This window comes from Sparus aurata, chromosome 7, assembly GCF_900880675.1.
Source record: "Sparus aurata chromosome 7, fSpaAur1.1, whole genome shotgun sequence".
Lineage (NCBI taxonomy): Eukaryota > Metazoa > Chordata > Actinopteri > Spariformes > Sparidae > Sparus > Sparus aurata.
Genome location: NC_044193.1, coordinates 10733402 through 10745422, shown reverse-complemented (window position 1 = coordinate 10745422; position 12021 = coordinate 10733402). Strand labels below are relative to the sequence as shown.

The 12021-nt window shown below is 40.0% G+C and overlaps 2 protein-coding genes across 5 annotated transcripts; both read left to right on the top strand.

Annotated features, from left to right (window-relative positions):
• The first annotated feature begins 337 nt into the window (after nucleotides 1-337).
• LOC115584909 (cytosolic sulfotransferase 3-like) lies at nucleotides 338-6379 on the top strand. Of its 2 annotated transcripts, none has more exons than XM_030422817.1 (8): nucleotides 338-415; nucleotides 725-863; nucleotides 979-1107; nucleotides 1465-1565; nucleotides 2738-2864; nucleotides 2957-3054; nucleotides 3164-3338; nucleotides 3431-6379. In XM_030422817.1, the coding sequence occupies exons 1-8, from the start codon at nucleotides 413-415 to the stop codon at nucleotides 3541-3543; spliced, it is 885 nt and encodes a 294-aa protein (XP_030278677.1). In that variant the 5' UTR covers nucleotides 338-412; the 3' UTR covers nucleotides 3544-6379. The 2 variants fall into 2 exon arrangements, with proteins under 2 accessions (XP_030278677.1, XP_030278678.1); XM_030422818.1 differs by having other exon boundaries at nucleotides 362-415; nucleotides 729-863.
• Nucleotides 6380-6520: 141 nt separating this feature from the next.
• LOC115584905 (cytosolic sulfotransferase 2-like) lies at nucleotides 6521-11398 on the top strand. Of its 3 annotated transcripts, none has more exons than XM_030422809.1 (8): nucleotides 6521-6598; nucleotides 7293-7431; nucleotides 7535-7663; nucleotides 8913-9007; nucleotides 9280-9406; nucleotides 9492-9589; nucleotides 9738-9912; nucleotides 9997-11398. In XM_030422809.1, the coding sequence occupies exons 1-8, from the start codon at nucleotides 6563-6565 to the stop codon at nucleotides 10107-10109; spliced, it is 912 nt and encodes a 303-aa protein (XP_030278669.1). In that variant the 5' UTR covers nucleotides 6521-6562; the 3' UTR covers nucleotides 10110-11398. The 3 variants fall into 3 exon arrangements, with proteins under 3 accessions (XP_030278669.1, XP_030278668.1, XP_030278670.1); XM_030422808.1 differs by having other exon boundaries at nucleotides 8907-9007; XM_030422810.1 differs by lacking the exon at nucleotides 7535-7663 and having other exon boundaries at nucleotides 6526-6598; nucleotides 8907-9007.
• Nucleotides 11399-12021: the final 623 nt, after the last annotated feature.

Below are 12021 nucleotides of genomic sequence, written 5' to 3'. Positions count from 1 at the left end.
AAGTACTAAGTACAAGAAACAACCCCCCCCCCCCCCCCCCCCCCCCCGCCATTGCATGACACAGTATGTTACTATAATAATCTGAAGACTTGATTCCTGAAATGGCTAAAAAGAACAAATCACTTCATGGAAGTAGTAAAACTTGAAGTTGATGCATGTCTACAAATCTTTCCCGTTCAGTGTCTTGAAATGCACACCAGCACACTGCTGTAAACATGATCACACTCAGATGAGGAGAATGAGAACAAAGGTTAATAACCCAGGAGCATCTGGATCTGACCCACATATGACAAATATAGTGTTGTGCAACGACAAGAGAGAGGCAGGGCAACGGTTTGCTTTTAAGAATTACAGCAGGAAAGGAGGAGTGTCACAAAGCACAGCAGGGTAACCAGCAGCAACTGATCCCAAGATGGTATGTCTCTAAATTCATTTCTATATAAAGCTTCAGCGTGCTTTACTTTTATGTGTTGTTCATTACTTGGTAAACATGAAATGCTGAGCTACTGAGAATTAACTGAGGTTTATGCAGGTGGTGGCTATGAATTTGTTTTTGTCTCTCCTTCTACGATGCCTTGTGGAAGTCACTTTTTTAAAGACATTCTGACTTCTTTGTCCGCAACATCTGGTGCACAGTTTTTGAATTCCTTGGCGCTCCGTCAAAATTGCTGTGGTTTGATCACTCTCACACATGGTTAGTATGCTTCTCTTTTCGTTTTAAAAGACAGATTCACCCCCTCGACCAGAATTGTTTGATTTCCGTGGCGTCTCAATGACTCACTATTTCACCAACAACTGGGAGAACATTCAAAATTTTCAGGCCAGGCCAGATGACATACTCATTGCAACATACCCAAAAGCAGGTCAGTACGCTCAAACAGTCAGCATAAATGGTTTTACAGCTCATGATAAATGTGTGAATATAGATGAGTGGCTGTGATTTCATTTTTCCTCTCTCTGCCTGTGTCTTTCTCTTAGGGACCACGTGGGTCTCCTTGATCCTTGACTTGCTGTATTTTGGCAAAACAGCTCCAGAGCGTCAGACATCCATCCCAATCGAACATAGAGTGCCTTTCTTGGAGATCAACATCCCATCTATGTTTCAAGGTTGAAAAGATGATCGAACTTATGCACCATAATCCAGATACTGTTTACAAGTTGGGAATGAGGTTCAAAAATCAACTTTCTCACAAATTTGACCTTTAAACTCAAACTCAAAATACAGACAATAGCAGTATACACACAGTGACCATAACTAGTTTTTGCCTTTCAACTAATACCATCTCAACTAAAGAGACACAGTGTTCAGATTAGTCACAGCGAGTCAGCAAAGCATATGCAGGAGTAATGTGTTTTTGTCAGGTATATAACTAAGTCAGTCTACACTAGAGTGCGGAAGTCAAGAAACAGCTTCCGCACATTAAGATCAGACTTTGGCTTAATCTATCTCTAATCTTCTTACAGGAATTGACATGGCAGAAAACCTCCCCACCTCTCCACGGCTCATTAAAACTCATTTTCCAGTTCAGTTTGTGCCAAAATCCTTTTGGGAGCAAAATTGCAAGGTCAGAGGTTTGTGTGTTATTTGCACGATTTCAGAGTACAGTGAGAGGATGCTGTGCACACTGTACAAAGTAGCTTCAGCAGCATTACGGACCCACAGCGCTGGAGTTGGTAACACTGAAAAAATAACATTAAGAGCAGGCGAGATTTTGAACTTGCAGCTGAAAGAATCCCGCCTGCTCCTCACAGGTCTCTCTGTGTTTCTTCTGATACAGTGGATTGCGTAGCTGTTGTTTCCCTGCTTAACAGACCGACCGAGCATGGTAAAGTGACGGATACATTCAGGAATAATGTTACTTGGTTTGAGCAAATGGGAAGCTTGCATCTACTGCCAGGTTGATTGGGGCGAGCCAGCTTTGCAACTGCTGACCGTGCAGACAACGAGCCTGTCCAAGGTTCAAGGACTGTGTTTTCTGCATTCTGGTTGCATTTAAAAAATAAAAATAGTAAAATAACAAGTTAAATGCCACAGCATTTTTAGGTTAAATGACTAATTTAATGATCAGGGAAACATTTCCGTACTTGATGTCAATTGATGTATTGTGACCTTTCTTTTAAGACTTTTCACAACAAAACAGAAATTCCACTCTCCAGGGCATCTGAAATGTGATTAAATATTCCTTATTCTCTCCATTTCAATGTCCAGAGGAGCAAGAGGCGCAACATTACAGCAGACCTCACCCTGTACTGCACCAGAAACAGGTTATGATGACTGAAAGGGGCAAAAGTGTGGGGAGAAATACAGGAGAATTGGGACGCCGGAAGGAAACCGGGAGAGGCCAATGAAAAACTGGCTTCTCCGGGCAAAATCGGGAGTGTTGGCAAGTGTGTCAAGGGACACCAAGGCAGGGAAGAGCAGTTATGGGGGAGGCTCTGAGAGGAGCAGCAGCAGGCCTGTGGGAAGCACGAGACAGATGAAGAAGTCGGTGTGTTCACCATGGAAACTACAGCTCACAACTCGACGTATTGGCACCGCCACTGACTGTTTTTGTACAAACCAACCAAGAAAAGCACATACACTCTCAGAACTCTGCCTCCACCGCCAATGTTGCCAACTTTTTTTTGTCTTTTTTTGATTCATTGAGTATTGTTGGGATGTTAGAATATCTTCAAAAATAAACTTCACCGAAAAGGCTGAATTAAAAGGTGATTTAAGTGTTTTCCATTTCTGTAGGTGGTCTACGTGGCCCGCAATGCCAAAGACAATATGGTGTCTTTTTTTCACTTTGATCGCATGAACATGGCTGAGCCGGAGCCTGGCGAGTGGAACAACTACTTCCACAGATTCATGGAGGGAAAGAGTGTGTATGAAATATAACTGAGTTGTTTTTTTTGGAACAGAGATAAACAGATTTCTATCGATGTGCTTTCATGTATTGTTCCATTGCTTCAGTGGTGTTTGGATCCTGGTACGACCATGTGAACAACTGGTGGAAGAAGAAACAGACCTACTCAAACATCCATTATATGTTCTATGAAGACATGATTGAGGTATTTCTGTTCATTTTGTGGGTTCTTTCTATTCAGGCTACTTTTTCTTGTATAGCTCTCCTCTAGCTGGCTATAAAGCAATGATAATATGTGACTATTGTCTTTCCAGGACACTGGACGGGAAATAGACAAACTCTGCTCCTTTCTTGGTTTGTCTCCTTCGGCTGAGGAGAAGAAACAAATCACAGGTGGAGTGCAGTTTGATAACATGAAGAAGAATGACATGGTCAACCACTGTACAATTCCAATTATGGATTTCAAAATTTCCCCTTTCATGAGAAAAGGTAAACTGATAATTACGTCGGCTGAATGTGTGTGTCATGAATCAAAATCAGATCGCCACTTTTAGCTAAAATGATTCTCTGCGGTTTCACAGGGAAGGTCGGTGACTGGAAGAACCATTTCACTGTGGCCCAGAATGAGGAGTTTGAGGAAGACTACAAGAAAAAGATGAAGGACCTCACACTTGAGTTCCGCACTGAAATCTGAACAAGCTGTGTATAAGTGGAGATTGGTCCACGAATGACTGGAAGATTCAGTTTTTTTCTATATGCTGTAAAAATGCAGCATTAAATGTAAAGGTAGCCTACATTTTGCTGAATTTGTTGGAAAAGTGCTCATAATCAGAGATAATAAAGAGGTTTATCAGTGAGGACAGGTGGACTATGAGCTTTGCATGGGAACTTAACCATGGGAACTGTGTGTGTGCAAAGATTAAACTACTCATAGCTTGGATAGAGTTGTTAGACCTGCTTTAACCTGACTTTGAGAGGACAATGATTATACCTCTGACCTGATAAAAAAGTGGTTCACAGTTGAGCAGTCAGCCTAACAGCTGATAAAAAATGTCCCATGGCACACTATTAACAAGCCTATATTGTTTTCAAGTAGTTATGCTGTGCCATGGTGAGTGTTACATCTATTGTGTGGATGACTGAGACACTGGTTTGTTTGACCTCAGGGTAAAATTTGCACATATGTTGAACTGGTTTGACGCAGTAATTATCTTAAACAACAGATTTTATCCTGAGGAAGAAGGCAAAGTTAACTGAAATACCCACTCTGCAGAGTGAATGTGTAGTAGGCTACATTTTAAATATGCATGTTTTAGGAATAGGCTGCACTTGAAAGTTATTTGGCTTCATCATTTGGCTGTATGCTTTTAAGGTTACACATAATAGATAGGGAATATTTTAGTGAGCCACTCTAATGGTTTAATGCATGATTGTGTATCTGATGGAGAAAACCAGAGTGAACAAGAAAGGCAAAGATGCCTAATAATCAGACATCATTTTAATGCAAACAGCAGGGCGTCATTTTTCCTTCGTGTATTACAATGTGTATTTTATTTGATTTGGGAGGGGAACAGGTTACATAACACCTAACTCCTATTTACTACACTATCGCTATTGTAGTGGCTGTCACATTCTACTGTAGGTTTAATTTGACTTTTTCTCTAGTTGATTAATAATTCTCTTCACAAAGGTAATGACTTGGCAGAGCTGCTTCCCACCACTCCGTGTTTCATTAAAGCAGTGTTAAAATCCATGGGCGTGTGTTGGCAAGCAAGGATCAGGTGACAACGGGAGTGGTCCGAAGGAAGGATCTGTTTAAAGGCAGAGATCCAAACGGAGGTCGGGGCAGGGAAATGCAGTATAATCACATACAGGCTGCCCCACATTCTTGAAAAATAGTTGGCCTCCACATGCAAGATATTATGCCCTTTTGGGATGCCTCTGAACTTAAAAATGCTCAACAAGAACATCAAGACAAATGTAAGCTAAGTACATTTGTGTAAAACCGCAGATAAATTGAAGCTGTACATTTCTTTATGTCGCAACTGTCATAATGCTGTGCTTATGCTCTGGTTAGCTGTAGGCACAAAAAACACTTGGTTACGTTTAGGAAAACATTGTGGTTTGGCTTGAAATACCTGTTTTGGTTGCCACTATGGGCTATGGTCGAAACTATAACAATTTGAAAATACAGTTTTCGGAGAAGCAAGATCGAGACAGACAGTTTTTTTTAGAATTGTTGTGTGTAAAAGTTATAAAGTTAGAATGTAAAACTTATCACACAAATACGTGTGTCTGTCTCCATGAGTATTGCCTTCAAAAGAGTGAAAAAGAGGTAGAATCCTCTCAAACAGAGAATTATCAGTATTAGTGGGTGTCAGCTCTAACCTTGACATTTTTATTTTACATTTAAACTAATGCCTGTGGAGAGAGGACCCTTAATACATTCTTTATCACTGCCCGGAAAAAGATACATTTGGGGGAGGAGTCCTTAAAACTTATATTGTTGAATGAGCATGTACCACTATGCCCAGAAGTGTGTAGAAGTAATGCATCCTCTGTTAACACTGGCTTTCCTTTCAATGAAAAGATACATTGGCTTAGATGGACCATGGACGCTCATTACGAAATATAGAAACAAGGTTACAATGAAGTTTAAGAATGGTTTTAAATGTTCGAGATAAGCCAGTACAATGAGTAGGAATCTGAATATAGCAAGCAGAGGGCAGATCCCCTCTCGAGAAGGAGTGTTGACACAATGATATATGTCATTATTGTGTATATGTCTGTTATATTTACATAATTTCGTCTGTGATCTCTGGATAATTGTCTTTGTCAGCAATGTGCAAGGCTATGCTAAGGTGACTTAAAATCAGGATGTGGACACGATTTTCCCGATCCTGACCAAGCACTGTAAAATATATACTATATTACCAGAGCAGCCTCTTTAGCAGAGCAGTCAGGGGACTTACACATTCCTACTTCCCCCCTCTGCTGTATCTCTTTTTAGTTTTATTGCCATTCGTGTCCACAAGATGCCTTCAGACGTCACCCAAACAATCCCGGTGATCTGACTCCCATATCCTCCCGTCTCCTTCACTATTCACCTGTCAGTAAAAATGGTTATAATTGTTTTTCATTTCTTTTTTGACCTCTTTACTTCATGTTTACTCCTACAGGTTTCTCTATCATAAGTCAGTATGAGCTATAGGATATTATTATTTATTTAGTTTGAATATTTGTCTGTTAGTCAGTGATCAGAATTTTTGTGACGTAAAACACAGCTGAGGACATTAATGTGGACCTACAATAGCCTAAGAGAGTGAATGAGAGCATTTCCCGCAGTGTCGCGTTGGTGCTGTATGACTCTACTATTTCCTTACTCTGATGTTGCTGAAGAACACAGTACACGGCTATCAAAGGTACTGTATTTTGATCTTGATTTGGTTTGTGAAAATACCACTTTTTGTGCATGCAACACAATTTACCATTTCATTCTGTGCGTGCAAAGATAAAATAATTCAAACAAACAAAGAGGAAAGGTGTTATTTTTGTTGCGACACTTCTTTAGTGATGTTGCATGCCCTGATTCGACATGACTTCCATTGGGGCAGAGTGACCCCTGGCACACTACACGCCTACATTAGTTTCAGGAAGTTGTGCAGCATTTTACAGTGAATATTACACAACACACAGACTTCTCTTCAGTTTGGATGATCACACTTTTGGAGAAATACCAACTCAACAGGGTGAGTTAGCAGCAGGCTACTTTGGACTGAAATATTCACGGAAGACAACATACTATGGTTTTTAATAAGCATGTGCTGCATTTGAAAGTTATGTGGCAGATCATTGATTGATCATAATAATGTCATGTAATATGTTTTCAAGCTCCAAAAGTTACAGGTCATGTACAGTAGACCTTTAACCTTTAACATTTTCATAAATGTTTGTACCCTTTTAGGATAAATGATTAAAAGGTGCGTGTCGACATCTCATTGCCAATCTGGTGAATATTTCAGTTGTGAACCAGAGAGGCAAAGAAGCATATTAATCAGCCAACAGAACAATACAGCTGTCAAATTTTTCCTTGAAGAAAATGACGTTAAAATAATTTAATTTGTTTGAACATTTCTTCATGTTAGTGATGTTGTGATTCTTTTATGTATTTCAGTGTGTATTTCATTTGGTTTCGGTGGGGAACACTTAACTGAGAAGGAAATGTTGTAATTTTTGCATTTCCCTGTATGAGCAAGGCACCAATGGACGTTTTTTACTGCTCTGTGGCTCTTCAGTTATCAATGTTGCACTGGCTTCTGGTCAAATCCCATAAATTGTTATCTGGACCGGACCAGATGATTACTGACTAATTTGCCTCGGTCCTGACAGCATGGGCAAAATTCACAATGACATCTTAGTATTTTAAAACAAGCCATTTTGCAGATGGAGCAGCCACCGCGACCGACACTGATTGACTTCCATGGAGTCTCTATGACCAAATACTTCACCGATAACTGGGACAACGTACAGAACTTCAAAGCAAGACCAGACGATATCCTCATAGCTACTTACCCTAAAGCAGGTGGGGTTGTGTGTATAAGAGTGTAGACTCTTGGGCATCATTGTTATACTTGCATTCATGTTCTGTTGGTTGATTGATACAGTATGATTTCATATAATTTCAGGAACCACATGGGTCTCTTACATCCTGGATCTTCTGTATTTTGGGAAGACACATCCAGAGCTTCAGAAGTCCACTCCTCTTCAGGACAGGGTGCCATTTTTGGAGCTCTGTAGCCCGTTGCAACCCTCAGGTAGAATAATGCGCAGACAATCACTCAGGTATCTTTAGATTACACCATGATCACTTGATGGGTGTACTTTGTCTCCTTAATCTCTTTATTATTATTGTTCAGTGTGTATAACCACAGTGAGTGAGATTGTACAGACACCGGACAAGGCATTGTATCAGTTTTGTTTGCGGGCATGCACTGAGTCGCGTGTGTCATACGGTAAAAGGGCTGCTTGATGGGTAAAAAAGGCCAATGTTTGTTAATATCATTTCCACCATATCAACTTAAAGGTGTGATAATATTTCTGGTCACTGAAGGCAGCAGATAAAAGTTGTGAACATAAGAATCAAAGATCTTGTATTTATTATTATGTATGTGGATTTTTCGGGAAAAAACAAAACAAAACACAAACTCGTCCTCTTACTTCCTCTTAAGACCCACTTGAAATGTGTGGTGATGTCTGTGTCTGCAGGGACCCCTACCACTCCACCGCCTGCATGCACCTCTGTGTTTGACAGAGGGCAGGGCTATACACAAACACAGGTGGGGCCAAGAGGCAAACAATGACCAAGATTAAGCCTGTCAATTCCGCTGCATTCACACAAAGGGAGAGAGAGAGAGGGAGGGAGAGAGAGAGAGAGAGAGAGAGAGAGAGAGAGAGAGAGAGAGAGAGAGAGAGAGAGAGAGTAGGGAATTGTTGAAATGATGTTGAATTTTGATATCCTTTTTGTAATTTTTTTAGACTAATATAATGTACTGTGTTATACTATTTTGTTATATAATATAATATAATATGATATGATATGATATGATATGATATGATATCACTTATTCATTTAAGTTAAATGCTGCACCCACTCTTCATTCACTCTCTATCTCACTCAACGGGCTAATCCTGTATAATATGCCTTTGAGTTGATATAGCAAACAGCTACCAGCTCATTCTTTACACATCCAGCAGCTACAGAGCAGCATTATCATTCTGCAGTAACAACAGTGGTGTATGTACAATACTGACATCTTATGCTACCTGCTAGTCCAGTCGCTCTCCTGTTCTTTAGTCGGTGGTCCAACAGAAAAATGAGTTCTCCAACCTACTGTTAATGAAAAAGCTGTTATTTACATATGAAAGCATAGAACATGCATTTTAGATGTAACTAGATGTTAACACGTTGGAATAACATTATGAGAACAGTCAATGTGTTTGCGCAAAGTCCATCTATTGCATGTAATCTGTCAGTGAATAATGCTTCTCTTCACAAAGGTGTAGACTTGGCAAACAAGCTTCCCACCACACCTCGTCTCATTAAAACTCATCTACCGGTCCAGTTCATACCCAAGTCCTTCTGGGAGCAGAATTGCAGGGTAAATGCAGTACACACAAAGTGTTTCAAGCGACAAAATGTAACTTCCTGGAGAACGAGTGGATTGTTGAGTCTTATCCGCAAGCTGTCTATCTCTGCTTCGGTTTGCCTTCCGACCCAAATCGTCAATATTTGAAGATTTTGAGATGACTCTGTCATCTGTCAACCATCTTTCTCCGTGACATTACATTTTAGTTGCTTTAACACTTGAATCACGTGAATTATTATTGCGGGGCTGACAGTTTGTCGCTGAGTGTTTTTCTCTTTCTGTAGATAGTCTACGTGGCTCGTAACATAAAGGACAATGTGGTGTCCTATTACCACTTCGGCCGCATGAACTCTCTTCAGCCAGAGCCAGGGGACTGGAGCACCTTTCTGCATGATTTCATGGAGGGAAAGAGTGGGTTCAAAGGGCTTTCACTGTAAAGGAGGAACAATGTCATCTCATTTCCATCATCCCCTCATACATGATTCTGTGGTTTCAGTGGTGTTTGGATCGTGGTATGACCATGTGAACGGCTGGTGGGAGAAGAGGCAGACTTATTCAAAACTTCACTACATGTTCTTTGAGGATATGATTGAGGTGAGCTGAGAAGTGACAGACATCGTGATGTGTTAGTAACTGTTAATATAACCTTTTTAAGACTGCATGTTGATTAGAATGATAACCACTTCGTGCTTTTCATTTATGTTTCGCGAGGCCGACGCTCAGATTCTCTCATTTTCTGCAGGACTGTGGACGAGAGATAGACCGACTCTGCTCCTTCCTCGGTTTGTCTCCCTCTGCTGAGGAGAAGGAAAAAGTCACAACTGGATCGAAGTTTGACAATATGAAACAAAACAAAATGGCCAACTACTCCACTGTTCAAGTAATGAATCACAAGGTGTCCCCCTTCATGAGAAAAGGTATGCAAAAAATCTAAATCTGCTTGAAAACACGTATTACCTGTTCTTATGAGATGACCTGAAAAATTATTTCGTCCTCTCAAGGGAAAGTTGGTGACTGGAAGAACCATTTTACTGTGGCCCAAAATGAAAAGCTTGACGAGGACTACAAGCAGAAAATGAAGAATGCTACGCTGAAGTTTCGTACCGAAGTTTAGAGTCCTGACTGATGATGATGCAATGACAACGTTGATGTTACTGCGTCATGATATTAAGGCAATTGATACGGATACTGTAGAAGCAGTGTGGGACATTTCCCACTGCACTGATTTCTGCTGATGTGATAGGAACCATAAGAATCAAAGCTTGAAATGTTGAATCTCCTTTTATATGTTTTTGGAATCTGCATCATGTGACAGTTTGTGGAAATTAATCAGACTGAAGCATATTTGCCAATTTTGTGAATTCTGTCACGCGTGTTTGTTTATTTGAAAGAAGACAAATTACGATGTGCTTTTTACCATTTATTTAGAATTGTAACATTAAGCAAAGCTTGATCAAGGACCTTCTCTGTTTGACAAATCACATTCAGCGGAATGCTGTTACTCTGCAACCCATCGCCCAGCAAAGGATGAAGAATTTTACATTACAATACTTCTTATTGTTTTTCACAGCAACAAGTGTGTATTTTCTTATTGGTCAAAAAGGTGGGGTGGAGCTGTGGTTTAAACTTAGCTCTCCCATCGTTGGTGCCCGAGCTGGTCCCAGCCCATTGGCATCATGACCCGTCCAATCCTGGGAGACATCGCCCTGTTGAGGGAACCTCCCTCTACTGTCTTACTTTCCTCATCACTCTATTGTCAGCATCTCTGACCTTTGGCTGTACCTCGTGCTTTTAACTGTTACCTATTATTTTTCAAGAACATTATGTACGTGCAGGCAAAAATAAATGTAGCATGTTCATCATCCCACATGCTCAATAGACCTTGGCCTTCTCTTACGAAAAGCACTCTCTGTTCGAAACAAACCTATTATCTATGCCAAGAATGTGTGTTCTCTCTCATACCCTGGTTTTCCTCCATCATGTATTAATCCCTCATAAAAAAGGATTAACAATTACGACCAATCTTATTTATCAACAGGATGTGTACAGCTATTATATGATACAGATTGTCAGTGCAACTCTTTTAATAATACAGCTTGTTAGTGCATATCAATTGAATCACAGTGTGTTAGACTTAAATCACATCGGTACATAGTAATTTATTCATAGTGTTAGAAACTGAAATCAGACGGGGAAATAATAAATCTTAACAATTCCCAGAAAAATCAATTTATATAGATGACTGAAGAGTTCCATTATTGGACAGGAAGTCTCATGTGTCTGATAAAGGCAACGTACTACTCAGAAAGTAACCTTCATGATTGGTTTGTCAGCACACAGTGTTTCTTCCAATGTTTGCTATTCTCCTGAATTTGGGGCTTCAATAAATCTTTTAGTATAAAATGTCCAGATTTACTGAACTTTCTTCGCTAAGCAGTTGACCGACTCTATGATCGGTAAGTACAAAATAAACTTCTGGGACTCCATTAGCTGCAAAAATAGTTTAACTGTAATGTGTCATTTTTTTGCTTAAAATCAGGTTATAAAAGCTTTTAATGTGTTGTGAATGTGATGCCCTGTACATGTCAGAGGGATTTTGATCTGCTGTCAGAGCATGGAAGCCAAAATGAATATTTCAAGCCAAGAATTAAACCCTAACCAAGTGGTTTTTCTGCCTAAACCTGAGCGGAGACTAAACAAGGCGTTGTGAGAAAAAGGGGAAGAAAAAATAAATAAATTCCCAAACAGAATTTTTGCAACAAAAAGAATCGTCCAGTTTTAACTTCCCTGTGGATTCGCAGAAGCGTACTCGGCTAACCTTTATTCTGGTGTTTGGGTTGATTGTTTGGTTGCCAGTACAGACATGTACAGTCTGGTGGGTGAGGAAACAAGAAAAAAAAAACAGTTGGACATCTTATTTTTATTCTATGATGGATGTAAGGAGCAAATCAAAAACACAGGTCAAAGTAAATTTTGTCAAGTCTTTGAATTTGTTACAGTCTTAGTCACTCAGTGAAAGATGTTGT

Bases quoted from the DNA above. Each gene is read 5' to 3' on its own strand.
- LOC115584909 (XM_030422817.1), top strand. The intron at 1,108-1,464 runs GTTGAAAAGATG...ATCTTCTTACAG, and splicing joins CATCCCATCTATGTTTCAAG to GAATTGACATGGCAGAAAAC. The intron at 1,566-2,737 runs GTCAGAGGTTTG...CCATTTCTGTAG, and splicing joins TTTGGGAGCAAAATTGCAAG to GTGGTCTACGTGGCCCGCAA.
- LOC115584905 (XM_030422808.1), top strand. From the start codon at position 6,563: ATGATCACACTTTTGGAGAAATACCAACTCAACAGG. The intron at 7,664-8,906 runs GTAGAATAATGC...CTCTTCACAAAG, and splicing joins TAGCCCGTTGCAACCCTCAG to GTGTAGACTTGGCAAACAAG. The intron at 9,590-9,737 runs GTGAGCTGAGAA...CATTTTCTGCAG, and splicing joins TCTTTGAGGATATGATTGAG to GACTGTGGACGAGAGATAGA.